This window comes from Apostichopus japonicus, chromosome 2 (genome assembly GCF_037975245.1).
Source record: "Apostichopus japonicus isolate 1M-3 chromosome 2, ASM3797524v1, whole genome shotgun sequence".
Classification (NCBI taxonomy): domain Eukaryota; kingdom Metazoa; phylum Echinodermata; class Holothuroidea; order Aspidochirotida; family Stichopodidae; genus Apostichopus; species Apostichopus japonicus.
Window position 1 is genome coordinate 27,366,698 of NC_092562.1, and position 27,347 is coordinate 27,394,044.

The 27,347-nt window shown below is 34.4% G+C and overlaps 1 protein-coding gene across 9 annotated transcripts in view; it reads left to right on the top strand.

The window, feature by feature from the left end:
• Nucleotides 1-11: 11 nt before the first annotated feature.
• LOC139984720 (uncharacterized) overlaps nucleotides 12-27,347 on the top strand; it is a 43,694-nt gene continuing 16,358 nt past the window's right edge. The window contains exons 1-14 of one of the 9 annotated variants that reach the window (XM_071998751.1): nucleotides 12-986; nucleotides 1,595-1,644; nucleotides 2,793-2,897; nucleotides 11,419-11,739; nucleotides 12,588-12,854; nucleotides 16,252-16,386; nucleotides 17,686-17,835; nucleotides 19,717-19,854; nucleotides 20,520-20,657; nucleotides 21,054-21,194; nucleotides 21,986-22,123; nucleotides 24,560-24,703; nucleotides 25,391-25,684; nucleotides 26,726-27,040. In XM_071998751.1, the coding sequence (XP_071854852.1) occupies nucleotides 961-986; nucleotides 1,595-1,644; nucleotides 2,793-2,897; nucleotides 11,419-11,739; nucleotides 12,588-12,854; nucleotides 16,252-16,386; nucleotides 17,686-17,835; nucleotides 19,717-19,854; nucleotides 20,520-20,657; nucleotides 21,054-21,194; nucleotides 21,986-22,123; nucleotides 24,560-24,703; nucleotides 25,391-25,684; nucleotides 26,726-27,040 (2,362 nt within the window). In that variant the 5' untranslated portion in view covers nucleotides 12-960. Of the gene's footprint in view, nucleotides 987-1,594; nucleotides 1,645-2,792; nucleotides 2,898-4,598; nucleotides 6,202-6,586; nucleotides 6,830-7,331; nucleotides 11,740-12,587; nucleotides 12,855-16,251; nucleotides 16,387-17,685; nucleotides 17,836-19,716; nucleotides 19,855-20,519; nucleotides 20,658-21,053; nucleotides 21,195-21,985; nucleotides 22,124-24,559; nucleotides 24,704-25,390; nucleotides 25,685-26,725; nucleotides 27,041-27,347 lie in introns of those variants that run through there. The other 8 variants (XM_071998804.1, XM_071998769.1, XM_071998761.1 and 5 more) reach the window with 8 other exon arrangements.

A 27,347-nucleotide genomic window follows, 5' to 3' on the forward strand; every position in this document is an offset into this window, starting at 1 on the left:
AAGCAATTATTAGACAGGGTAACCGACTGTGACAACATCGTTGAAAATGTGACGATCAATGACAGATACAAGGATCTTTGAGATGTGTTTTGCCAGTTTCACAAAACCCCTTCAAAACACGGGCGTCGTTTTCTGTACGTTGCATCATATATGATCGTTTGGGAAGCGGAAGAAACCAATATTTGTTGTTGAATGTGACAGCCACGGGCTACCATGAACACAAATCCTTGTCATTTTCTTGAATATAAGTTAACAACATTTGACAAGAAACAGGCTTTTATGTGCCGTTGACAGTGTTTTATGGCTGTAACTACATTACTTTGGAAGTATTACCAAGCAGTGGGATATTTACACGTACTCTAAAAACTCAATGACGCTGCAGTTCTATGAAACTTCCTGCACTTTGGAATGTAAGGATATCGTCAGAGCTTTACAGACATTTTAGTGATCGAGAGCCTAGAAAAAAGTCATGTTTTGTCATATTCTGTCATTTTTTTTTTTTTGCGAGCATAAGATTGCAGTTATCGTGAAAGTGGTAACGATAAAAAAAATAGTAACCATGCCAAAACTAAGGAACTTAGCTAAGCCTTCCTCAAACAATCTTCATAGCATACTAGTTAAGACAACAGTTACAAGGGAAGGATGAACGAGGGTCAGAGGGGCACGTGGCTTCCAGTTTTATGAAAATAGTCTTAAGATATTTACACCTTATTGCACCTTTACAATATCTCGATAAAGCGGCAATTCCCATTGTTTTTTGTATCGTTTTACAATGTGTGTTGTCGTTAACGTGGTGCCCCTTTACTCTATCGTACATTGACTCCACATAGATAATACACCTACATGCAACTAATGTTTGCACAATTTACACACACGAAGACATGCCGGGAGAGAGAGCAGAAGATCAATCATGTACATTCCCAATGAATCATTTTACTGAAAGATTTTTGAACGATTTACATGACAGAGACTGGTTTCCTGCAGCGGTAAGTAATATGCATATTGTGTGTAGTTCAGTCACCGGGAGGTGATTTCAAACTTTGGATAGGCCTGGATATGTTGGCCGAATTGCTTGCAATTAGTTGTTCTGCGCAGTTAATGAATGTTCACATGTGAAGCATTATATTATTTTCATGAGAAACCGGGATAGGCCACAAGCTTACGCTAAATCATCACCATACTCAGACATGGAAACACAATTTAGATACATATTAGTAGCCTAGTCCTATCAGAGGGTCTAGTAAATTTAGATCTGTAGCCTTGCCTAGGGTCGGTATGTTTAAAGGCTAGTGGCGTTTCGCGTAGCCCTAGTTAGGTACAGTGTTGTTTTGAACTAGTCAGACGCAGACAACAGCAGTGGTATGATTCTATCTTACATTAGTGAGAAAACAAATGGTATATTTCAGGAAGGAATTTTAGTTAGCCTATGCAAAACTGGCAATTTCTTTGTGATCAACTAGACATATTCCTAGCTTAAATGGCTAATGTAGTTACACTTCAGTTCATGTTCATTTGTTTTACTTAATTTCTTAATAAAGGTTGGATATAAGTAAAATCACATTTATTATAAAACTTGTGCTTTAATGTCTTACAGGGAATTATCAGACAACTCCAGACCAGCATCAAGTTGTTGTAGTGTTTTTGGTGATGTTTATTGTCATTGTTTTGAAATTTGTACTGCTAATCCTATATAACGCAACATTAGACCTGTACTGTAGGCTGTAGTAGGCTCTTTAAAAGCTTAACGTTTTAACCTAACATGATTCCAGTGGAAGTATTAACTTTGACAGTAATACTTTTATGAATATTTTAAGCAGCAAAACTACATTCAACATTGCTGTTAATATAATGAGCCAATTGGGTTAAATTTTCTTATGAATGCTATTTGCTACAGTCAGTACTGTACTCCCATATCATGCTTCAAAGCACTTGTAATGACAGTATGAACTATTCCTAATCTTTTTTTCAAATTGAAACTTGGTGTTTATGCTGCTCCTACTGCTCATTCCCAAACTGTTGGTCAATACAAGGGCTTTGAAGCAGGACATGAAAGTATAAGACATTTGACTCAATTGGATGAAAGTGATAATTTAGACCATCTGATTCTTATAGCACTTTGAAATACTTGCACACTTAACTAGGCTATAGGCTTACTTTCTGTTTGTTTGGTAAAGTCATGACATTTCCAAAATAAATGTTTACTGTATTAACCACATCCCTACTCTACATTTACAATATTTACAGTATGCTGATATATATGTACACTGATCTAGATTTGAGTTTTCAGATTAAAGATATTTCAACGAGGGCCGTACATAATACCTTCTTGTAAGTGTTAGAGTTTCAAATGTGAATTTTAGGATTCCAGCTCCAGATTAAATGTAAATATTTTCTTCAATTCAGATGACATGTTTATAAAGAAATATTCTCACAGTTTCCACCATGTGAAAGTGATCAACTAGTTTCAATAGTGAACCTGCATACTTGAAGCTCTAACTTTTAAATGTTGTTTACTTTAAGTTTCAATTGGTGTCTTGTATTGTAATCATCTCTTTGGACATTTCTTTGATTTGCACCCTCTGTTTCTGAGATGCCGGAAACCAAATTGCAATTTTAGAGATATCCTGAGATGAATAATTGAAAGTACAATGTCAAACAGTTGATTCGATTCATCAGAATTGTTCTGTTTAGTGTAGACATCGATTGTCACCTTTACACAACACAGTGTTGTACGGAGATTTATGATTCATGCACATAATATATAATATCTCATCATTTGAATTTCCTCTCAGGTATAACAAATATATTGTCAGAAGAAAATATGACTTACAAAGTGCAGGTCATTGCTGTGACTACTTTGCTACTGTGGCAAATACTCCTAAGTTATGGACAAAATGGTAATGTAGTGTCTGTGTTGTTGTTTTCACGGAAGTCCACAATGTTGATATGTTATAAAGTTTGTAGCAATTCTATGTCTATACTTGTGATATGAAATATACCAAATGGTAAAAGCAACGAAACTTCTAACCTTGCAGTACCAAAATGTGAAGTTACTGTTAATTATTTGGATCCCTATAAGACTTGTGATATCAGCTAAAGTGATATTGATGTTATTACTCTGATCAATGTTTGTGCATTGGGTAATGGACATGCTTTATTTATGCAAAAATCATGTTACACAATGTGAGCTGTGTAATTTACAATTCTGTTCACCTTTCATTCTTCAAGAAAATCAGGGCTATACATCATCTTCTCTTCAGCGCTTTTTTATTTCGATTTGAAACGATTTCTTCAATTCTCATTCCCCTTTCCTTCATCTGTTGTATCTATGATCTCATGAATGTAAAGTTAAGCAGGAAAGAAAAATAAAACCTTCGTCAATGAGTTTAACATAAATTCAATCTCTCAGATCATACAACAACGTTGAGGTTTATGTTATTAAAATACCGGGACATTCAACATCCTGTTTTACATTGTTATATCTACATGGGTCTGATAGCTCACTATACTGTTTCTACCGTAAATTTGCATGATACCGTCACCATTAAAATATAGTTCATGGTACAGTGTACACTATGTTAACATTATATCTGGACTTTGAACATCTATTTTATGTAATCATAAAAAAATATGTACAATTACCAAATGCTGTCCTATGTATGCTTAGGGGAGGAACTTTGATACAAGGCATACTGTTGTCCTTATCCTTTAGCATACAATGTACGCACTATTGAATTTATATAATGGGTCTTGTTGCTAGTCTCAATCTTAAGAGGAAGTAACTGTATGTTTTGCATACAGCAGAGTGATAGCTTTATTATGCCTGTCTAAAGCAAACCCAGGAGAAAATTCCTGTTAATACCTGTTACAATTTCAACTGGTTTTAACCTGAACCAACAGGGACTAACAGGTACCTGTTAACGACAACTGGTTTGAACAGGTATTGTGACCAAAACCAGTTTATACCAGTTAATTACCTGTTGCAACAGGTAAATTACCTGTAAGCTGTAACAGGTACCAATTGGTTTTAACAGGTACCTGTTAAACCAGTTGCTTTCAACAGGTAAAATACCTGTTGAAAACAACTGGTTTAACAGGTACCTGTTGAAAACAACTGGTTTAACAGGTACCTGTTGAAAACAACTGGTTTAACAGGTACCTGTTGAAAACAACTAGTTAAATAGGTACCTGTTGAAAACAACTGGTTTAACAGGTACCTGTTGAAAACAACTGGTTTAACAGGTACCTGTTGAAAACAACTGGTTTAACAGGTACCTGTTGAAAACAACTGGTTTAACAGGTACCTGTTACACCAGTTGCATTCAACAGGTACCAGTTGATTCAAATTTCTGTCTCCACTTTAAGGCACACCATGGTGGATCACAGTTGTCAGGGAAGGTTTATGAGGGGAGGGGGGCTTGAAAATTTTTGTTTCTCAAAAAGGGCTTATATGCAAAATGATGCAATTATTTCATTTTTTTTGCTCCCTTCGTTTTTTTCACCCTCGGACATCACGTCCCCAAAATTTTTGTTGAGGTACTCTTTCCCCTGCCCCCCCCCCCCTTCCCCACCCTTGCTGGCTTTGCCATTAAAAAGATGTGGTATAACATATGTCTGATCATTGAATTGTTTATTCTATTTGGTACATTAAGGTAAAATGAAAAATTCACATATTAAATTTATGAGAGAGTTCTTCCAGATAGTATATGAATACGTAGCATACACATACATTAAAAGATTGAGACGAGAAAAAACGATAACAATAATTAATGTTTAAATTGTATTTTGATTTAATCCTTTCTTATTCACTGTTGTTTTATATGTTCGATATTAATTAATGATATTTGTAATTTTCAGTCACATAAAACTCTCAAATTGGGAGGCCAAAGACACTTTTTCAATTTTTTTGATAATCACATTTTGTACGAGGTTAAAGTTGAACTTTGACTTCAACACCATATTCAATTTCGAAACCGAGGAGCAACGGCAACTTGCATTGCACAGCGTAAGCATTGCTTGGCATGGTTTAATACGATCACTCTAAGCAACTTTCAACTGTTAATCACCCAAGAAGATCGATAGAAGAATGGATGTATTAACCGCCACCATCGGCCTACCTGTTGTTCCTTAAACTTGGAGGTAAAACTAACGTTAATTGTTAGGCTACTGGCACAAAGTAGTATTATGGTTAGCGTTACTCTACGCAGTGACCGTTGTTAGGCTAGCGTTTCGCAATACACAAGTGCAATTACAGTGAGTAGCCTAGGTTTTCTATTGAGTACTGCAGTGCTTTTTAAACACCAATTAACAATGTGTTATGTGTGTATTGGGCTAGATTGAACAGTCGCACAAAATCTTCTAATTTATTTCCAAACAAATGCTGAGACTGAGTTTCAATAGTTTACTTGAAGCTTAGGTCTACACTCATTTGGTAAAGATTTCTTGAATTTCCCATGTGAATCTAAATGGGTAGGCCTAGGCTATGTGATATTGAATAAAGCAAGGCTAGACCTTCAAACTTACTGTTACAGTATGCTGAACAAATTATGTTGGCTAGTCACCGGTATTATATACTTTAGTACTACTACTAGTAAAACTAAAAAAAAAAACGACTGAAAGACAAACTAACTTGGGGTGACAAAGAAATATTTGTTCTCTAGCCTAGGTCTAAATAGACTTGTTAAGTGAACAAGCAAAATAACAACTTAAAACAATTAGGCCTATAAATAAGTTGGCTCAGTGCATTTGTGTTTCTAAAATTTTGTATTTTTAGATCTTAAAAACAAAAAAAGATTTAGCCCATGTTTTATTATCTCTGTAGTCTGGGCATTTGCTTCTGGTGCAATGATGATGACACTCTGGTTCAAATTTTCAGCTTGATACAGTCTGCTTCAAACTTTGGGATTCTTTTATGAGACTATTAGTGGAAGCAAATCTCACATCACTTTGTGGTGACAACTTTATTTCATTTTTCTTCAAATGATGACTATTGCTGCTTTGCTATTTCCTTTTTCCAGGAAGAATTGAAAAACCAAATATCCAGGTGAGGTTTCTTGTGATGTACGACACCAGTGTGGAGACAACAACAGAAGAGGAGAACGTATATGGCTTAAAGACATAATGGTGTAAGATGATATTAAGAGTTTATCCGACAGTCCAAAAAGCAAAGGAACAGGTGCAATAGAGAAAAAAGATGGAAGGGTGAGTTTAATTATTGTACCCAAATGTGTAATGATATTATTTAGATACTTTTCATAACCTGTTTATATATAATATATAAAAAAACAGTCTGGTACATCATTTACGTACAAGCGTCATAAGTTTGGCCAATTTTTTACTGATTTGGGATAATTATAAACATGGTTATTAAGCTTTGAAAAATAACTTGGTGTTATAGTGCAAAGCTAGTTATTATTTGGTAAAGCTGCTATTCCTGGCTTATAATTCGAGGGACCTAGATTTGAATGTTTACCTCCCAATATGTTGATATAAAATTTTAATGTAAATGTATGTTTATGATAATGTGAGTTATCATGTGCTATATCTGAATATATGGTTAAAGGTATATCATATTTTCTGTTCACAGGTCAATATTGGTGCAGATTTTGGGCTTCCTGAAGACAAGTGGGAGGCCATTTGTAGTTAAGAGAAACACTCTATGTTCGTGAAGACCTTACTGGTGTCGATTTGGGGTACCAACACTTTGAAAACGAAAGTCGTTGGGAATGCTTGCACAATATTCAACAGTGACAGAGATGCAAAACCGCTGTTGCCTCCCAGGAAGGTTAATGCTATGGAAGGTTAGTCATTATGAAAAGCTTTCAAACAAGTAACCATTTATATTACAAGCTCATGACTTAGTACACAAGTGTACAATATAATTTACTGAATAAGCTGTTTTTCAGGACTAAGTAATTTTTTAACACTGACAGAACTATTTATCAGTAGGATTATGCATTCCAGTATCATGAGTTAACAACTGATATCATTTTGGTTGGTTCTTAATTGCCTTTGAGTTCTGACAGGAAGCCTACAGTCAAACTACCATAGTGGTGTAGTTTTTCCAACCAAAAGATTGAGGCTTGAGCAAACCCAAATTCTAAACCAAAAGAATGTTCTTGGTTAGACTGTGATTGCTAGTCCATTCAGGTGGGATACCAACAGAGATAAATATCGTGAGACATTCTAAACCATAGGAAAGTTTGACCTTAACTTTCCATGAAAGCACTCATCTAGCAATGCAAGAGAGTTTGTTAAGTTTTAGGACCACACTGTTACTGTTAATCATGATAAGTCAATTCTTAGGTGTTCATATGCTTTGTTTCTTGCAGCACAATTCGTGGAACGTTTGAAAGAAAGCTGCAATTTACTGAGGAAGCTACAAGGTTCAGCAAATACATATCCGAGTAGCTGACATCAATCATAAAACAAAGAAGGCCTTAAAACATTAGTATCATATTATTTTTTACAATGGTTATTGCTTACCATTAAACAGTCTTTAGTTTTATTCAAACTGACAGCATATTGCTGTCACTGACAAGTTAACTTTTCAAAGGAAAAATTTCCAGACAGTTTTTTTTTTCAAAGTAGAATTAAACCCATATTTATTATTATGCTTTTAACAGTTATTGTTTACCATTATATGGTATTTAGTTTTTTAATTAAATTCAGGAAATTGAAAGTATGTTGCTGTCAATTACAACTTAAGTTTTCAATGGAGATCTTCTGGGCAGTTTTTTCTTGAAAGTGGTTTAACCAATACTATTATAGACTGATGTTGACTTTTACTTGGCAAAGTCATCTTTCCACTTTTGCCTTTTTTTTTTAAAGAACTAACATTTCTAGTAATCAGTATGTACAAATGCCATTAAACAGTATTCAGATTTTTATTCAAACTCCAGAATAGACAGTATATTGTCGTCAAATCCGTGTTCAGTATAAATATGCATTACAAATACATGCTTTGTAGGTAAATATTGTTTTTTAAGATCTGATTGGTAGCCAATTTAAGAATGAATTCCTTTAAAAAGGTTACTGTCTGACTAGCTATTATTATTGTCTGCCTAGCATGCAGAATTGCAGACTACATAATTTGGTAATGCTAACTCTTGAATAACTTTTATCTATTCAGCTGTAACTTTTATTTTGATATAATGATTGATAAAAAAATTAACCTTTATATTGTTTTAACAGATAGAGTTTTCTTTCTTAATTGCCACAGCAATACATGAAATCATTGTTTTAATGAACATATTTAGTTGGTATTTCATAATATATGTAAGTTTTTAATGTGTAATATGAGCGTGTTTACTTCAGAAGTTTGCTTTCTTGTTAGGCTCCAAGTTTATGTTTTCTTTTTCATTGCCCTCAACTTTGCATTATTGTGCAGTACTATACTTTTGCCATTCATGTTTGATCCATTAACTTGTCTTAACTTTGTTGGAATAAAATGATATTTTCAGATTTTTGTTAACAGTAATTTTTACTCCATCTGCTGGAAGTTCTCCCTCGCCTTAACTTGCTTGTTAAGTGGTAGACCTACATCATGTGCAACTGTAAAGAGTAATTTTAACCTGTTGAAATTCATCGCCACCTGTTTTCACCAGATAACTTGTTGAAAACAATTGAACCTGTGGAAAATCCTACTGTTATAACCAGTGTAAAACCTTTCATACATGTTCTTACCTGTTGGAACGTTTTCAATACCAGTAAAGACATGTTGAAAACAAAACCAGTTAAAACCTGTTACCCTGTTGAAAACAGTTGAAACTAGTTCATACAGTATGTTATTACCAGTTAATAGCTGTTGCGCCTGTTGAAAACAGTTGAAACCTGTTATTACCAGTTAATACCAGTTTATGCCAGTTAAAAGCTGTTGTGCCTGTTGAAACTTGTTGAAAACAGTTTGAAACCTGTCAATACCAGTTAAAAACTGTTATGCCTGTTGAAAACAGTTGAAACCTGTTATTACCAGTTAATGCCAGCTAAAGCTGTTGTGCCTGTTGAAACCTGTTGAAAACAGTTGAAACCTGTTAATACCAGCTAATACCTGTTAATACCAGCTAATACCTGTTAATACCAGTTAAAAACTGTTATGCCCGTTGAAAACAGTTGAAACCTGTCAATACCAGTTAATACCTGTCAATACCAGTTAACACCTGTTAATACCATTTAATACCTGTTATTACCTGTCACCAAATACCAGTTGCAACAGGTACCTGTTAAAACCAGTTCAACAGGTATTAACTGGATTTTTCACCTGGGAAGGTTACTGTCATATTGGTAGTTTAAAACAGTTCTTCTTTAAACATATCTGAATCTTTAACACTTCCGTGTTAAATATGCTGTTCAGACAATGTGCAGCATTGTTTTATCTGGTGCTACATATTATTTCGATCTTACCTTTTGGAAACATAAGAAAGGAAAACAATGTCCTTATTTATTCTACTTTGCCTAAATGTCTGCTGAAACTGAAGAACTGTACCAACTTTTTACTTTTATGAATGGAAAGGAAGAAACAGTATGAAAGGATGACTTCAGGCATTTAATTAATTTGGATATATTGTAGATCATTAAAAACCACTGCTGTCAGTCTAGGTTGTATTTTTGTATATCCCTTTTACTTTTTGAGAAATGAACAGCTGCGGTTAATAAGTGGTTTCTATGGAATTCATGACGATATTTTACTTGTTTACGTGTTTATGTTCTTGCAGTTAACATATTAAGTGATGGGTCTGTATAAAGGTCGACCAATATAAAAAAAGACTAGGTCAGTTATCTCGATACAACGTTCCCAAGACTTTGGGAAAATATTTGTATTTAATTGCATAAGATTTAACGTTTACATTTTTCAGTAAGGAAAGTCCTGTTATTTATGTAACAATAAAATTCCTAGCTCAATTAAAGTTCACACTTGGCTTTTTTTCTTAATAACAATACACACCTTTACTGCAAAGGCTTAAGAAAGCAGCCAATCCATTAAAAACAATATTTCTAATCAGCCGTATTACAGGGCTTTTGATTCCTATGGATATTATGATTGTTTACTTGTTTTAACTGTTTATGTGTTTTTGTTCTTGATGTCTACTGGCAGTAAACAAAAGCCTTATATTTAACTGCTATACAGCAAATTCCACTGGCATTTAAGTCAGTAAATAGCCAGCATTTTTGGAGCTACCACAATTAGTAACACTTGAAGGTTTACATTTTTGCATGAGCACACTGGATTTCAAAATACCATAACATTTCAAATATAAAATATCTGATTTATCCTAAGTTATGAAAGCTGCTTTGTTTTAATAAAAACAAAAATGGCCAACCCTGCTTTCATTCTACAAACGCAAGTTACAGGTTTGCAATCACACATGTAAGGTATGTGTGAAATATTAAATATATATATAATATAATGAATACTGTGCACAGCAGTCTACAATACAGTGTGAACACTATGTGTTATAGTGTCAACGTTTTGTAGTCTTAACTTCAGAACTGGTTTGTATGTTTTTGATTTTTTGACAGAGGCAAAGTGATCTGTGACATGGTAATGAAATGTGTGATGGCATGTGAATGTGTATGTATGTGAGCCCCTGTATGTGAACACCATAATTAAACTAGCGAATAATACATTAACTTCATGCTTTGGATGTCTATCGATCCCCCATGGTGTGTGCAAAATACCTATTGAATTGAATCGGTGGAGTCACATTCTGAAAACCTTTAAAATGTGATAACTGTATTAAAGGTTAAGCTACAATGACCACAAATGGTATGTAGAGTGAATAAAAGAACAAGATGATTAGAATTAAAGATTGAAAGCTCTTGAATGCACATATGTCTCAAGTACAGCATGAATAAACATGTTTGTTGATATAGAAATCTACAATTAGCGTGGACCTGGCAGATAAATTTATGTGAGTAATGTTTAACACTTAAAACTCTGAAAAGTATTACCGTTGAAGGTTCTTGAATCTAAAATGAGGAAGTTATCACTCAGCCACTTGGCTCTCTGGTTTGTAAGGGAGGTTGTTTGTAAGTTATGTTGCTTTCCTGGTGTGGAATTGCATTGTATGTTAATCATCTTTTGTTCTTCTTTTTTTGTGCTTATATTATATTATATTTATTATAAATTGTTATATTATAGTTGGATTTAGAGCAAATTTGTTTTTATGCCATAATATTTATTGGTTTACTAGTTTCTTTGTGATCCTGACATATTTCTTTTTACCCCCAATAATTCCAACACAGGTGGGAAAAATCCTAGGAAGTTTGATTGCCTCATGTTATAATACAAAATATTTGTTTTAATGTAACGAGAGGATGGTATAAAGTTAAAAATGAGAGCATACATCTGTTTTGTTTGCATGAATCTCATTGTTTTCTTTTCTTTTCAATGACAGTTAACATGTTATCTCTCAATAGAACCAGTCAAGATGACTTTCCTTGGAGTAAAGCCTTTTGAGTCTGAAAATAGTGAAACACACTATCAGTGTCACATTAGCGAATCCAATAAAATTGCAAGGAATGCCGATGTAGAGTCTTTCAGGACTGTTTGGACAAGGAATAATGATGATGAAAATGTAGATCCACCAGCTCCAGACTGGCATACTAGTGGTTCCTATAAACATTGGAGAGTAACATTGGACAATGGAAATGATGATTCCTTTGGGGTGTTTGGATGTGAAGCTGCAATAAATGGAAAGATCACTACATCAATCTCAGGGATATTTATGAGATCAGATGGTGAGTTACTCACAGCTGTAGTTATAGGCCGGTCATACAATATATCATTACATAATGATACAACGTTATCACATGTGGTATGATAATGATATGTGGACGTTTTACTGCAGAGTGTTTAGAATATATTACATAATGTGAGCTTAACACATGACAAGTCTCCGGTCATATTGCATATATTGCAAATATTGCATATTTACTAATTTATTCCTGATAAGAACATTTTTGGGGGAACAATATTCAAGCTGGGTGCAAAAAGTGCTTGAAGTGATTACATAAAATATTATATTTAGCATAGTGTAATAAAGGGTAGGCATTGGTACTGCTAATTAAACAATCTGGACGATGGTTGCACTTTACCTTCAACATGGCTTTATTTGCAATGCAGTAATGTGGATGAGGATAATGACCGTATAAATGTCAACTTCAGTATGTAACAAGACGATCTTTGGTTGAAAAGTCAAAGCCAATGATGAAACGTAACTAGATTCTTTGCACAATTTGCATCAACTTTATCTTTGACCCTTTAATGAGATTCCATACTTAACATTAGATCCCTTTGTGGCATCAGCCAATTAATATCCATGGGAATGCAAATTGTAAAATTCCAGCTAATTTTGTATCATACCATTAAAAGTTCTGCTAGAGATTTACTGGATATTGTTACTGTAGTATTAAGTTATTTTAGACATTTTTGTTGACATGTAATATAAGAAGTGCTGACAAATATTATCCTTACAATATTTTGGTTAAGAGCTTGTTAACTGTTCGATGTAGTATTTAATAACATATATATTTTACACAAGCCAATATATATAACTCATGTATTGTTCCAACGACCTTGATTTCAGCTGATATTGTACCGAGTGATGAGTTGGTCTCATTAACTGTCAATACTGGTGATACAGATGTAAGCATTGGTATGAAGAGCACCGGATCAAAGAATGTTGCAGACTTCAGATGGTTGAAGGATAATGTAAGGAACAGTGCTTTTAATGGAGACGATACTTGGGATATCAGTGGACAAGTTGAGGTAGATGACGCTGGTGTCTATGAGTGTCACATCAACGGTGAGAGGAGTGATGCGAAACAAGGTCTAAAACTGTTGATAGTAAGAGGTTTGTAATGTTGTATTCCAGATATGAACTGATTAATAGCTGCTAATAAGAATATGTTTGTTTCAAAGACATTTTTAATCATATTTTGTTTTAAAGCCAAACACGATTGTGGTTCATGACACTATAGCAATCTCTTGCCGATGAAGTATGATAGTCTGTACGGCATTTGAATATCCCAACTCAATGTCTTGTGCATAGATTGATGGTTGCTTCAAGAGTGAACTATTTTTACCAGATAAATCCTTCCTTTCCCCATCAGGCAGTGTTAGAGATAGCTAGAGAATACGCATGAGATAGCTGAGTATTTTACAGCCTGTTGCTGCACACAACTTGTTCTCTCTACAAGAGTATAACAGAGACTGAGGAAAACTGTGCAGTACATATATACAGAAAACAATATACTTAAAGGTAACACACTAACAATACAACCTGATTAACCTATAGACTAAAGCAGAGCTGTAGCAAAAGACACTTAACTGATCCACGAACTGCATTCTTTTTTACTACATATAATAGATCTACGAAATTAAAGGTATATATACAGTATTAAAAAGAATGTGAGACTACACTTCTCAAAACTCCCACTAAGTGAACAGTTTGTTTTAATATTCTAAGTTAACAAGTCTCACATTTTCACGCATGCCTTGAAACATTCTTCTTGATACAGGTTTTGTTTGCACATCTGTCAGCATATATTCTGTTGGACAGTACTACAGTTTAATAATGTTCTTGTTAACAATTTCACGAGCGAGCAAAATGAAACTTTATGTCAATATGTTTTATTCTTGCATGACTGACATGATTCTTGGCCATAGCAATAGCACTTCGAGTATCTACATGTACAGTGACTGGTGACCTATCTATATGTCCTAAATCATGCAGTAGTCCTCGTAACCAGACTGTTTCTTGAGATGCTGAACAAAAGCTACAAACTCTGCCTCCGCTGTTGATAGAGACACTGACGTTTGTTTCTTGCTTAGCCAAGATACTACACCTCCAGACAATAAAAATAAATTTCCTGTAGTTGAGCATCTCGAACCTACATCTCCTGCCTAATCTGCATCTGAGTACGCCACTAAATAAAATACTTCTTCCATTTCTTCATATTTTAAAGTAAAGGTCGATCATTGTCTATTTGAGATAACTCAAAATTCTCTTTACAGCTGCCAGATGGGATTCATTTGGATTTGAGTTGTACTTGGATACCATTGCAACAGCTTGTGAAATATCAGGTCTTGTAGCAATAGCTGCATACAGTAAACTTCCAACCATTGATTGATATTGCTTTTGATCAACTGGCATACTAACACCATCATTTGTTTCAAGTTTTATACTAACACCATCATTTGTTTCAAGTTTTACATTAACATCAGCAGGTGTTGACACTGGCTTTGCATCTTTCATGTTATAATTTTATAGGAGATCTTATATTAAACTGTTTCTGATGACTGAGGACTATACTCCACAATATCCCCCTAAAAAATAATGCAATCGTCCCATGTCTTTTATTTCAAACCTAACAATAGTCTGAAGCAGAGCTGTAACAAAAGACACTTAACTGATCCACAAACTGCAATCCTTCTTACTACATATAAAAGAGCTAGGAACTTGAAGGTATTTATACAGTATTAAATAGAATGTGAGATTACACTTATTAACATGCAGATCATGGGTGGTGATGCTAGCATGAATAGCATGAAACACGTTCTTCAAAGCTATACTATCCTTGTATAACAATGCATGTTATATATAGCTTTATCCTTGATATGTGATAGATTTAAATGTTTACTCACAGTTTTTTTCCTCACTTCATCACTGTTGTAGGGAAGCACAGAATGGACATACACATCGACACCTTATTACACACGCTGCCTAATCGTAAAAGTCTGAAAAGGAGATTTTGACACACTTGCTACCATCTTGCCGAAACGTCAAAACTAAAAATGTGTGTTTACGAGATGTAATAAATTACAATCAAGTTAAAATTCTGAAACTGTCATATTTAATGCATGTTTTTTCCTTGAAAAAATGTGAAAAGTCTGAAAATTAACATAAATTACAGTTTTGATGAGATAATGTATGTATGCAAAACTGCAATAATCTGAAAATTACTATTATGAAAAGACTTCCTAAGTGTATTAGACTATAATCATCTGAAAATTGCAGTTTTTCGAAGATGTGTTAAGTGTGTAAGATGGTAAAACATCTTGACAAACATCCAATAAATTCGAAACTTGTCGCAGACTTATTACTTCTTGTCTAAACGTGCACAAAATGTATTTTGCCACCCACAGATGATCTCAGTTCAAATGCCATGATGACATTGAATAACTTTGCCGTGGCCAGATGCCTCTATTAAATGCCACCACATTTGAATAAAATTGTACTTCCACATTATTTGGATGTTGTTGTTACTTCGAGATGCAGAAAACTGCCAGCACTTTCATTAAACTATGAACTTTAGTCATCAGATTACACTCTATTGGTCAATAATACTATTTAAATGGATTACCTTAAACTGGTATTTAATTTAAAACAAAGCATTTGCGTATATCTAAAGATTTTTGCTTTAATGCAAAGTTTTTTATTCAAGAACTAATCGAAATAATTATGAATTCCTATTATCTGAGATGGATTATTGTACCTCCGATTTGAGTTATGTTTTAAGGAACATCCTTCACCAAACGTTAATTGGTTACAGTCGAGAAAGATGTGACAGGTTAATGCTGCAATTACAGAAATTACTTTTATATAGACTAATTGGTATTAGTTTAATTTCTTCATGAATATCAGACAGATCTTTCTTTCATCTATAGTTTTTCTAGAAAAATTTGCTTTTATCAATATAGTTGTTTTTTTTTTGTGTTAAATAAGCAACGCAAGTTAAAAAGTAGCAATTGTTTCAGTATTATAAATTTCAAAACAAGTGTGAGAACAAGGACAGCATGCTTGAGGAACGTGTACACTACTTAAACAGACGATATGATGAATATGTGAAGCCGCAACCCTTATAAAAAAAAGGCAATTAGCGCCTGTATTTTGGATTGTGTTTTTCCAAATGCCTACTTTTGTCACTGTGCTATGTGAGATATCACGATTGGATAAGCCAGGCACATGGAACTAGATCAGAGATCGTCTGAATATAAGACGTAGGTGCAGTAAAGAATATAAAAATAGACCATGGCTGGTACATTGTAATCCAAAATGTGAAATGCAATTTTATAAAGTTCTTGGTTAAGTGTTTCACTAACAAATCTTGGATTTGATGAGTGACATTGCACATTCAGCAGAGTGACGATGCAGCTTATGTACATTTTACTTTATAGTAAGATAACTTACTATTATGTCAGCTGAATATTCATAACTTACATCTTTGCATGATCTTTCGTAACATCAGCTTGTCCAGCTTATCGATGGGGCCCAGATGATTGTGATGGTATATGTGATAACTGCTATAACGGAGGCGTTTGTGATGAGAACAGTGGAAAATGCATTTGTGCCCCTGGATTCAAAGGAACAACTTGTGAAGAAGGTAAAAGTTTTCTCCATGTTTCACTGCTGGGAAATATATAGCTGCATATATTCATGACAGAGATTTCTGAATAAAGTGACTTTCAAAATCATAAATGTATATCACATTTCTTCAAGTTCACTGGTACACTCCACTTTTGATTTTTTTAAATGACGTCACTAAGGGAATCAAGCAATGGCTCAAGTCTACTGTTTCAAAAGCTGTTAGACCTTGTATCTTACACATAAAGGCCTTAAGCAGATCGTGCCTTTTCTGTGGCTGCGCTTTCTCTTTGGAACGAACTTCCATGTTTGGATCCTGACTCTACCTCCCTCTCTATTTCAACTTAAAACAGTTTTGTTTGATTCCTAGTTTCTTTTTATCCTTGGTTTCCCTGGTTTCTTTTTATCCTAGGTTTCCTTAGTCTCTTTCATACTTTGTAAAGCGCTTTGAAATGCTGTATTAAGCGCAATATAAAATGATTTCTTGCTATTAAAGGTATGCTGTTGGTAATTTCAAAACGTTTGCTACCATTTAATTGTGTGATGATTGAATGGACTCACTTAAAACTTCTAATTGAGACAGGTTTAGCCTTGCTAGCCATTGCATGTTGTTTGCGCTTTGTCTTCAATCCAAATTATACTTGGATACTCTCAGGTAGTATTAATTTATCTAGAGTATCAAGAATGGTTTAATCATATCTTATTTTGTAGACAAAACCTTATAACTCTTAATATTTAAAGTTCAACAACATTCACAAACTAATCTCACAAATGCAAAGTTACAACATAACTGATATCCGTGATTGTACCGCAGCCTGTTGATGATTCTGAGATAAGTGTCAGCAAAATCAGCATAACTCATTAAATTAAGTTTCCTTGAACTGTAATATACACCAAATATCAATTAAATTCAGTCATTCATAGCCAACATATTTGTGATTGGCTACATATAAGGGTTTTCTTGATCATCATATATGGATATTGTTAGTGAAATACATGAAAGTGTGCATGTACCATATTTTGTTATTTTAAAATATTTTTTAATGTGTTGATGACACAATTTTACTAGCCCCGTTATATGACTTTGTTGAATACATTTGAAGTATTTATTACCTTTAACAATGAACGTTTGCATTCATTATTCCTGTTTCTTTGCATTTAAACAATGTTTTGCACTTGACTATAAACATGCAGCTTCTGTGTTGACTGATAACTAATGAGGTTTTATGAACTTTTGGAAACAGCACTGAGTTTGATATGTTTCTCACGTGACTAGAGCCGCATTTTATTAATTAATTAATTTATATTTTTCTGTTAGGTTGTGGAGGTAACAGATATGGAGACACATGTGAGAAGAGATGTTCTAAGAAAGGCAATGATAACAGTTGCAGTAAATACCTCTTCTGCCTCGCCCATCCATATGGCTGTAGCTGTAATACAGGATGGAAGGGGTTGGACTGCCTTACCGGTAGAGCTTAACTCTAATACTTTTACATCTTTTCCTATCAATGTTATTGTGTAAAGGTTTTGTCATTCCTACTTTATAGTGTAACTTAGATTCGACCAAAAATCAATTTACCAGATTTTAAATTGACATTACCCAACAGTTTCTTTAGCATAAAGAGTTGTGGTGTGTGGGGGTGAGGGGTGGTGATGAAATTGGAAAATTATCCATACTCCTTTCTTCCTATTCTTATTATTCAGTAACTGAAGTTTATCAAAGTGATCTTCTTTTAATTGACTCTAGAATAACTATTTTTAAAACCCTACTACTTATAACGCTACTACTTTAAAACCCTACAAATATAGTCTGGTATTCTCTAAGGCATTTTTCCTATAAACAAGACATTTCAGTACAACTTACTGCACAGTGCACTGCAAGATGTCACTGAAAAGGACCAAATTTTAATTTAAAAAAAAATCAATTTTTTTTTATTGATTGCTAAACTTCCATGACAAGGCTGTCAATTCCATTCCAGAGTTATATGATATCAATAGGAAAAGAAGGTGTCACATGGGTTTCAAGTATTAATTATGGAAAGTCTATATTTTTCGGGATAACATTTTGGGTGGGAGCCAAACTGGTCAACCACAGACTTGAATTTTGATGTTAGTTGAATAGGAATCATTCACTTTTGGTTTGTAGCATAACTTATTGAAGCTTCTAAACCAAATAAGATATACTCACAGAAATTTGGTCAAAATTCAATCCGTTGCATTTTTCAATTGCTGTTATATTTACGTGAAACTCCCAAAACTATCAACATATACCCTAACCCCTAAAACGTACATTAAAGAAAATTGTAACAATTGCCAAGCTATAAATGAAAGGCAACATTTTTAACTCCAGCAAGTTACATGTTCATATTAAGACACTGACAAATTATTAGAATATATATAGTCCTCCTGAGAAATTCAGGATTAAGTTTTCTTCTCTAAACATGTTTTAATATCATATATATTTATATATACTAAGATGTCGAAGAAAGAATAACTAAACTTGCTTAAACTATTTCTGAATCAAAATCAAAATAAAATCAAACTGTGGAGACGATCCTGCTAGGATCGAAACGTCAGACCAACTTACTTTTTAACTATTTCTATTAGATTTATATTGACCAATATTCAAACAATGAAATTGCATTAATAAATTATAATTCGACTAGTAAGTGGTTTCTCTTTACTAACTCAGTAAACAAAGAGAGAAAACATATGGTCATTTCATATCACAAAATGTAATGTTAATTGTAGTGCGCTGAAGACTGATTTGTAAGGATTTTAAGTTAAGGACTGTTTATTGTGTCAACATCAAAGTTACCCTTCTAAGTCTCTGAAAGTACAGTTGGTTCTGTAGTACAGACTAAAAGCAAGCAGGCAGACCCTCAGTAGCTAACGCATTGATCAGCTTTGGTTAATGAACAACATTTATGATGGATACTATAGCTTGCCAAAGTACAATGTATGATTTTTAGATAAATATTTCTATTAAAAGATAATTGTCATTTAGCCTTTGAAGAAGATCCTGCTAGGATCGAAACGTCAGGCCAACTTACTTTTACACAAAAGATAATTTGGTAAATTATTTACTCCATTGTGAGTGACATACGGTGTTTTCTATTATGGCATTTTTTTCTGTTAGTAGAATTGACACTGGTACCAGACCAATAGTCTGGTTATGTCCATCAAGTGTGTCAGATAGTTTTTACAACTTTTATGGTATATTAACTTGTACAGTATGCTAGTGTGAATAAACTCAGTCATTTTGTGTGTTACTTTTTGCAAGCTCAATGTAAAATTCCCATCAGTTCAAACTTCATTTAAATAAGCAAGTTCTATACATTGCTATCAGCATGTGATTCGGGAACCTATGGAGCCAGCTGCCTACAGACCTGTCACTGTCAGTCTGGTCAGTGTAACAGATATACAGGAGTCTGTACAGGATCACCACCAGGCTGCAGTAGTGGATGGACAGGGACTAATTGTCAGGGTAAGTACTTAGACTTGCTAGCATTTGGAGCTTTGCATGCTAGACCTACCCAGGGCTCTGAAATATGATATTCCACAGGGTAAAATAAGATACATTTCCCTTCCTGACATGTATTCATACTCTTCAAAATTCAGCTTGGCCAAGAACTATCTGAAAATGCTGCGCCTCTGTACCCAACCTATACTGTGTACACAATCTCTCAAAAAGCCCTTAAAACAAAACAACTATGAAAGTGGTATGCATGAGGCTATAATTGCAACGACAGAACTTCTGATTATTAAAAATCTGTAGGTAAATTGTAAAATACTTCCTTCTAACAGAGTAACATCTTTCGTTTACTAAATATGGTTGATTTCTTTGTGATATATAAATGTGTAATAAAGGAATCTATGGAGCAAGCTGCCTACAAAGTTTTCACTGTCAGTCTGAACTGTGTAGCAGATTTACATGAGCTTGTACCAGATCACCACCAGGCTGAAGTAGTGGATGGACGGGGACTAATTGTCAGCAACTTGGGTTGAAAAAAGTGAACTTGGTTACAAGGGAAAGATTTAGCTTAACTGTATATCAAAGTTTATCAATCATTGCATTTATGGTAAAGTACTTCATGTTACAGAGTTACTTGCTTCATTTACTAATATACTGATTTCTTTGTTACATTTTAGAGTGTGACCAAGGAACCTTTGGAGCCAGCTGCCAACATACATGTCACTGCCAGTCTGATCAGTGTGACAGTTATACAGGAGTCTGTACAGGATCACCAACAGATTGTAGCAGTGGATGGGCAGGGACTAATTGTCAGGGTTAGAAATTAAACTTGCAGGGTATTCATCTAACATTGGTCTGTGCATGATATTACATGTAAACAATGTAAACATTGTTTAAGATATGTTGTAACTATATTCACCTATTTCTTACATCAGAATGTTTTGAAGAAAAATGTGGAATATATTGTTGACAGACATGTCATTGTCGCTCTGCAAAGTGTAACAGACATACAAGGCAGTACACAGGAACTGCAACAGGCTGTACTAATGAATGGTAAGGGAGTAGTTGTGAGCTAAGTGTATTGTTACCTGATTAATTATCCATCCAAACTTGCACTTAACATTGTGGTATGAAACTTAATAATGGATCCTAATTTGAGATACATGCTTGACAACTTCTTTTATTGATTAACTATTTATTTGTTACATTAGAATGTGTTGCAGGAAAGTTTGGCACAAATTGTCAGCAGACCTGTCACTGTAGCTCTGGAGAATGTAACATAGATACAGGGTATTGCACAGGAACTCCAGCAGGCTGTACTGATGGATGGAAAGGGAGTAGTTGTCAACAACGTAAGTTGGGTAAAATGTACATTCATGACAATGGACAATGTGAAGATGTAGCTTCTGTAGTATCAAAATATATGAATAAAACTATTTGATATTAAAAGATGAAAATATCTTCACTGAAACATTAGTATACTTGGAATTTTAATGACTATTCATTGGCAACTTTGGATACAAAGATTATCACTTTGGTCAAACATGCATTTACTTGTTAGGGCATGAGGAATGGAATTTGCTGGAAAGAAAAAAATTCCACCATCTGTGTCTGCTTGTATGTTTAATAAAGCTAGTTAATTATGTTCTCATTATAAGCTGTAGGGTTTTATATTTATTTGCATACTGTCTGTTGTTATTTAATGTCTCTTAGCGTAGTTTTGTATTCGTTTTGGTTTCTTGTTCTATTTTTACAACCGTTTTTATTTAGTTCTCTGTAATTTCTTCTACATTTAATATCGGAATATGTTGCTGTATTAGCTACATAAGTTGCATTTCTTTGTTAAACATAGCGTGCGATCAATCAAGCTATGGAGCCAGCTGCTTACAGACCTGTCACTTTCAGTCTGGTCAGTGTGAAAGATATACAGGAGTCTGTACAGGATCACCACCAGGCTGTAGTAGTGGATGGACAGGGGCTAATTGTCAGCAACGTGGGTTGAAAAAATAACTTTGTTACAAGGGAAAGATTGAGCTAAACTGTATATCAAATTTTATCAATCATTGCATTTATGGTAAAGTACTTCATGTAACAGAGTAAATTGCTTCATTTATTAATATATTGATTCGTTGTTACCTTTTAGAGTGTGACCAAGGAACCTTTGGAGCTAGCTGTGTTCAGACCTGTCACTGTCAGTCTGATGAGTGTGACAGATTTACAGGAGAGTGTACAGGATCACCAACAGGCTGCAGTAGTGGATGGACAGGGACTAATTGTCAGGGTAAGTACTGTTACTTGATGGATATAGCATTTGATACATTATTTGTGGAAAAAACCTTGCGCTCTCGGACCTACTCCACTGCGGTAAGTTGCAGCTTTATTGACAAAGCAAAATATGTGAATCCTTTGTGTTATGAGGATGTGTTACAGGATCCCATGGAGCAGGTTCCTTCAGAGTTGTTAAGGATTCATTTGTTCAATGCAATAAATATACAGAAACTCAGTTTGTATAGAATTGACAGGAGTAAATATCTGATCATATATCTTAAATTCTGTACATTATTAAAGTACCGTGCGTTGTTTCAATACTAATGGTTAACGACCTCCCCCAACTCATCCCAGTACGGTCAAAAATTAGTCACCAAAATCAAACAATTAGACTTTTTCCATTGCCACTGTAAGAAAAGTTCTACTCACTGGGACATTTGATATCGCCAAAAAAGCACTGGAATATACATCATATTTTAAGACGACAGCTGATACTGGTCAGGTTGAACGAATACTTTATAGTTGTTAAAAGTTTTCATCTGTCAGCTATACATTTTATAAAAAAATATTACTCCTTTGGACTATTAATGCACCACAAAAAGAATTCAGCCAATTTTTGTGGCTTCAAATCTTTTGACCAGTTCTCTCAAAGAAAAAAATGTCATCATACCATTAAATCGTAACTGCTCTCTTCATGATGTTTTCCACCATCTCATGACTAGTTTGTCAGTCGGAGGGGGGAGGGAAGGGACAGGTGATGAATTGAGTTTTATGTCAAGGTCTCCTGTTTGTTCCAACTAAGTTTATTTTGATGGTACTACACATCTTGGAAAATGTTATGCTGTTGTCATGGTAGTACTTTCCTTCTCTAACATTTTGACATTTGTTCATGTTCCATTATTTTGTTTGTGAAGGCTGAAATGTTTCTGCCAGTCAGTCAAATTTCAATTTTTGTAAATACTAGCCACAGTGGACCGTTTCTCAGGATCTTATTTCTGGTTTCCCTTTCAACTGTTTCATTTTGATCATACCTCAGTTTACGACGACATTTTCTCTGTTGGAGAAGCCTGAAGACTTGCCTGAGAAACAAATCAAACTTTGAGTTTAAACAATGACATAAAGTCCTCACAGTACAAAAAATAAATTTATTTTGTATTGTTTTCTTTGAATATTATATATTAAATATCCGTGGATTGGGTTTTAACCCTTCATGCTCTGATCAATATAGAGTCGTTCTGTCATGAACACAACATGAAACCTAAAGCACACGTTTCTAGACAGAATCCAGATTAGGTCTAAGAAAGGCAGCTGCGCTTATTAAAGAATACCACATGTGGATTGGGCTTTAACTTTTAATGTTCTGATCAATATATAGTCCTCCTATCATGAACACAACATGAAACCTAAAGCACAAGATTCTAGACAGAATGCAGATTAGGTCCAAAAATAGCAGCTGTGCTTATTAAAGAATACCCCAAGTGGAGAAAAAGAAAGAAGACGAAGAGTATGATGAGGTAGATGAAGATAGAAAATAACAAACTAAAGTAAAAAAAAAGGGCATTGCATTTTTACGCAAGAGCCAAAGCAAAATTGACATAAATTGGCTTTTAAGGAAATTGGCATTTGAATAAACAGTATGTTTTAAATATAGACATATGACAGTTTATGTAGAAATGCAACTAACCGTAACAGAAAAGCAACGCCGCATACTTCAAATGCATTTCATGATGTTTGTACTATTGGCTATTATGGATCTACCTGCACTGATAAATGTTACTGCATGGGGAATGCTGAATGTTATATGATGACGGGAGAATGTCTGGACCAAAGTTGTGCTCCAGGCTATGTAGTTCACTGGGACAAGTGAAATATGGCTTGAATCTGGAATGGGAATTGCGGTACTAGATGTTAGATTGAAAACCAACATAAAATAACAGCTTCGTTCCATTTTCTCTCGGTCTTTTGTAGAAATTACAAATTTTGGAAAGAAATTCATTGCCACAACCAGAGTGTGGCATATATTACTTTAAGAAAAATTGTGTAAGCTTGGAAGTTGGAATGTGTTTATTTCCCTTGAAGTAGTACAGTGATCAAAATCAAGTTCCATGCAGCTTCGAGTAGCTTCCTTCAATCTGCAAGGTTAAATTTTGCAGCAACAGGAGTCTTGGTCAGAGCTGAACTGCCCCTCTAAATAATCAAAGTAATCAGAGTGCTGCCAGTTTATTCTAATTATGGTTAAATGTTTTATCTTCACTTCCACTATATATCAACTTGAAAAAAGAAGGTGAGCATAAATCATCATCAGTTAGCAATTGAGTGAAGAATATCTTTGCCTTTCTTATCATATTTACATAAAGAAAGATATAACATTTAACCAGGGCATCGTATACAACAAAATTTCAATAGCTAACCATTACAGTGAATAAATGTAGAGCTTTTTGATTCACAGAATGCATAGGGCCACGCTTTGGGATTGACTGTGAGAATGATTGCCACTGTTCAGAAAGTTACTGCAACAAAGTAACAGGAAGTTGCTCTGGAGGTTGCAATCCTGAGTGGGTAGAACTGTCTTCACCCAACTTTTGTCAGACAGGTAAGAAACATTCATTCATGATCGCATCAGGGGATTGTTCCACTGTGTAATATGAGATGACATCCAAAGAAAACTTAGAAACAATTATAGTCATGAAGGAAAGTTATGCATATTGACATAATTCATTGCTATAGGTGATGACGAGTCTGTACCTACTCCTGTGCTTGTCTGAAGCGTGATCATTGTAATGATAAAGTTTCTTACCCCAATGAATGAAAGTGAAACACAGACTGTTTCATTGACATTGGGAACTACGTGCATTGTTTCTTTCTTAAAAAGTAGAGAACTTGGTTGTAAGAAATGCCTTTGTCACTTGAAGCTATTACTTCTTCGTTAGTGGCTGATCATGATTTCTCGTTCTTTCAGCACTAAGATCAATTTGTATCTTTGCAGCTTCTACACCAATTCATCTATGATAAACCACTATGATATACCAGCAGCATAGACAATTTGAATATAAAAAAATACCTACATGTTTATTTCTTCATGTGATTTCTGTGCACTTATAAACAAATAACTTTGCATGTGAATGATACCACAAATGAAAATTGTGTTAATTTAGGATTAGTAATTAAATACAGCATTACATTGTACTTGGCCGTGGCAGTAATGTGTTGGATTTTGCACAGTGCGACTTATATGTTATAAAGACCAATGTGAGTGTTTCCCATTCTTTCCTAATTTAAGGTATAATAGATGCCGCCTATACTCGTAAGAATCCTGGAGATACAGTTCCTGTGACTTGCACAGCTGCCAAGGGTCCAAGTCCTTCAGACATTAATCAATTAAATTTTGTTCTGTCAAGACACCATGAGAATCTAGATGCCAATGACATTTCTCCTGGAAATATTACTAATGCTGAAACAACAAAAACTGCTTCATTCATGGTAGATAGTGTCAGCGATGGACAGACACTTTACTGTCAGCTGAGGAAAGATGGCAAGAAATATGCAGTGTATAGCATAACTATAGATGTATTTGGTGAGTAGCATAATTGCAGTGTACGAGGTAAATTCTGGTCTCTTTAGAATTGCTAAATATTAAGCAGGAAGGAAAGCCATTTTTCTGTATCCATGAAACCCTCTTCAATATACAGTTTGCAACTTGTAACAGTGAACTATCCAACACTATGGGAAGATGATCCAAAGGAGGATACTAACCATAATATGAAAATACCTCTAATTCTAGAGAGGAAAGTTTGAAGTTTCAAGTAATGTAACAGGCACTGTCATGCTACCACACTCACTTTATTTATTTGAATTATATTTGGAGATTTGATTTCGTATTACTATTGTGATATCGTGATATTGGTTTATCAACTGAAGTTCAAGTTTCTACTTCAAAAAAATCACTGACAATACACCGTACCATTAGGTAAACTGAGTTTAAATGTTCTCTTCTTCATTTTACCTAAACTTCAATATGAAAACTATGTAATGCAAGATAATTTCCACCATCAATGTTGTTTGATTATGTGTTGTGTTGGTCCATGTAGTTTTTTGAGTGCAAATGTTCTATTGTTTTGGTAAAGAAGAATGTTAGTGAAGTCAGCTTCTGTCAGAATCAAACCTTGGAAGTACGATATATCCAATAGCAGTGCTTGTTGGACTTAAGTCTTTTTATAAATTGCTCCATGCACGTTGGCAGAGATCATATGTATATTATGTCAACAATATCTCAAGTAAAAATTGTAACAGATTGATACACTGTGCACATATATTAATGACACTGTATTGTACATAGCACTGTAAATGAATTACACACTATCCCTAAAGCTAGCAACAAATAACCAAAGGCAGTATTCAGGTTTTATTACGTAAATTGCAAGTATTATCACCAGATATCGACTAGACCTACTACACAGCTGAAATTACAATTATTCATATTTCAATAGTATTATATTGTTCATTATATATAGGGATAGACCATGTTCATGTTTGGCGTAACATTTAGTAGTCAACAATAATTTCTTTCAATATAGGATCTGTGTTTTGTTTACAACTTTCTCATTTGGGTTTCTAGATCTGCCTGTACTGCAATCTGCTCCAGAAAGAGGTTCTATAACTTATTCCACAGCCAGCATCAGCTGGTCAGCCTGGGATGAAGAAAATGAAGATGGGGACCCTCCTGTTATCGGGTATACACCTTACTACAAGCTGGAATCAGAACAGGATTGGTCTAACCAGGATATCTATACCTCTATCAAGGCCCTGAATTTCACATTTACGGCCCTCACACCAGAGGAAAGGTACTCATTCAGTGTAGCAGCAGTAAGGGAAGGAGAGATGGGAGAAGGTCCAAAGAGTCCAATGCTGAATGCTACTACCATTTGTGCAGGTATTGTGTAGTATATTATATCACAGTGCATAGGCTTTTAGTTATTTGTCACATCAAATTGTTGCTTGTGACATTTCAAGGTAGTTGCATGTGATACTAAATGCATTTCTTGCAAGTGTTAAGTCTTTTTGATTTTGTTCTACCTTTCTAGATTTTATTTTGTCATATGATTGAAAAGAAAATTTCAGGCATTTTTTTTTGTCTGTCAACATTGGGTGATTATGACAGTAACCTTCCCTTGTTACTTAATTACCCCTTCTACAATTCACCTTACAACAGTTTGATATTACTGTAAACTGCACATTTA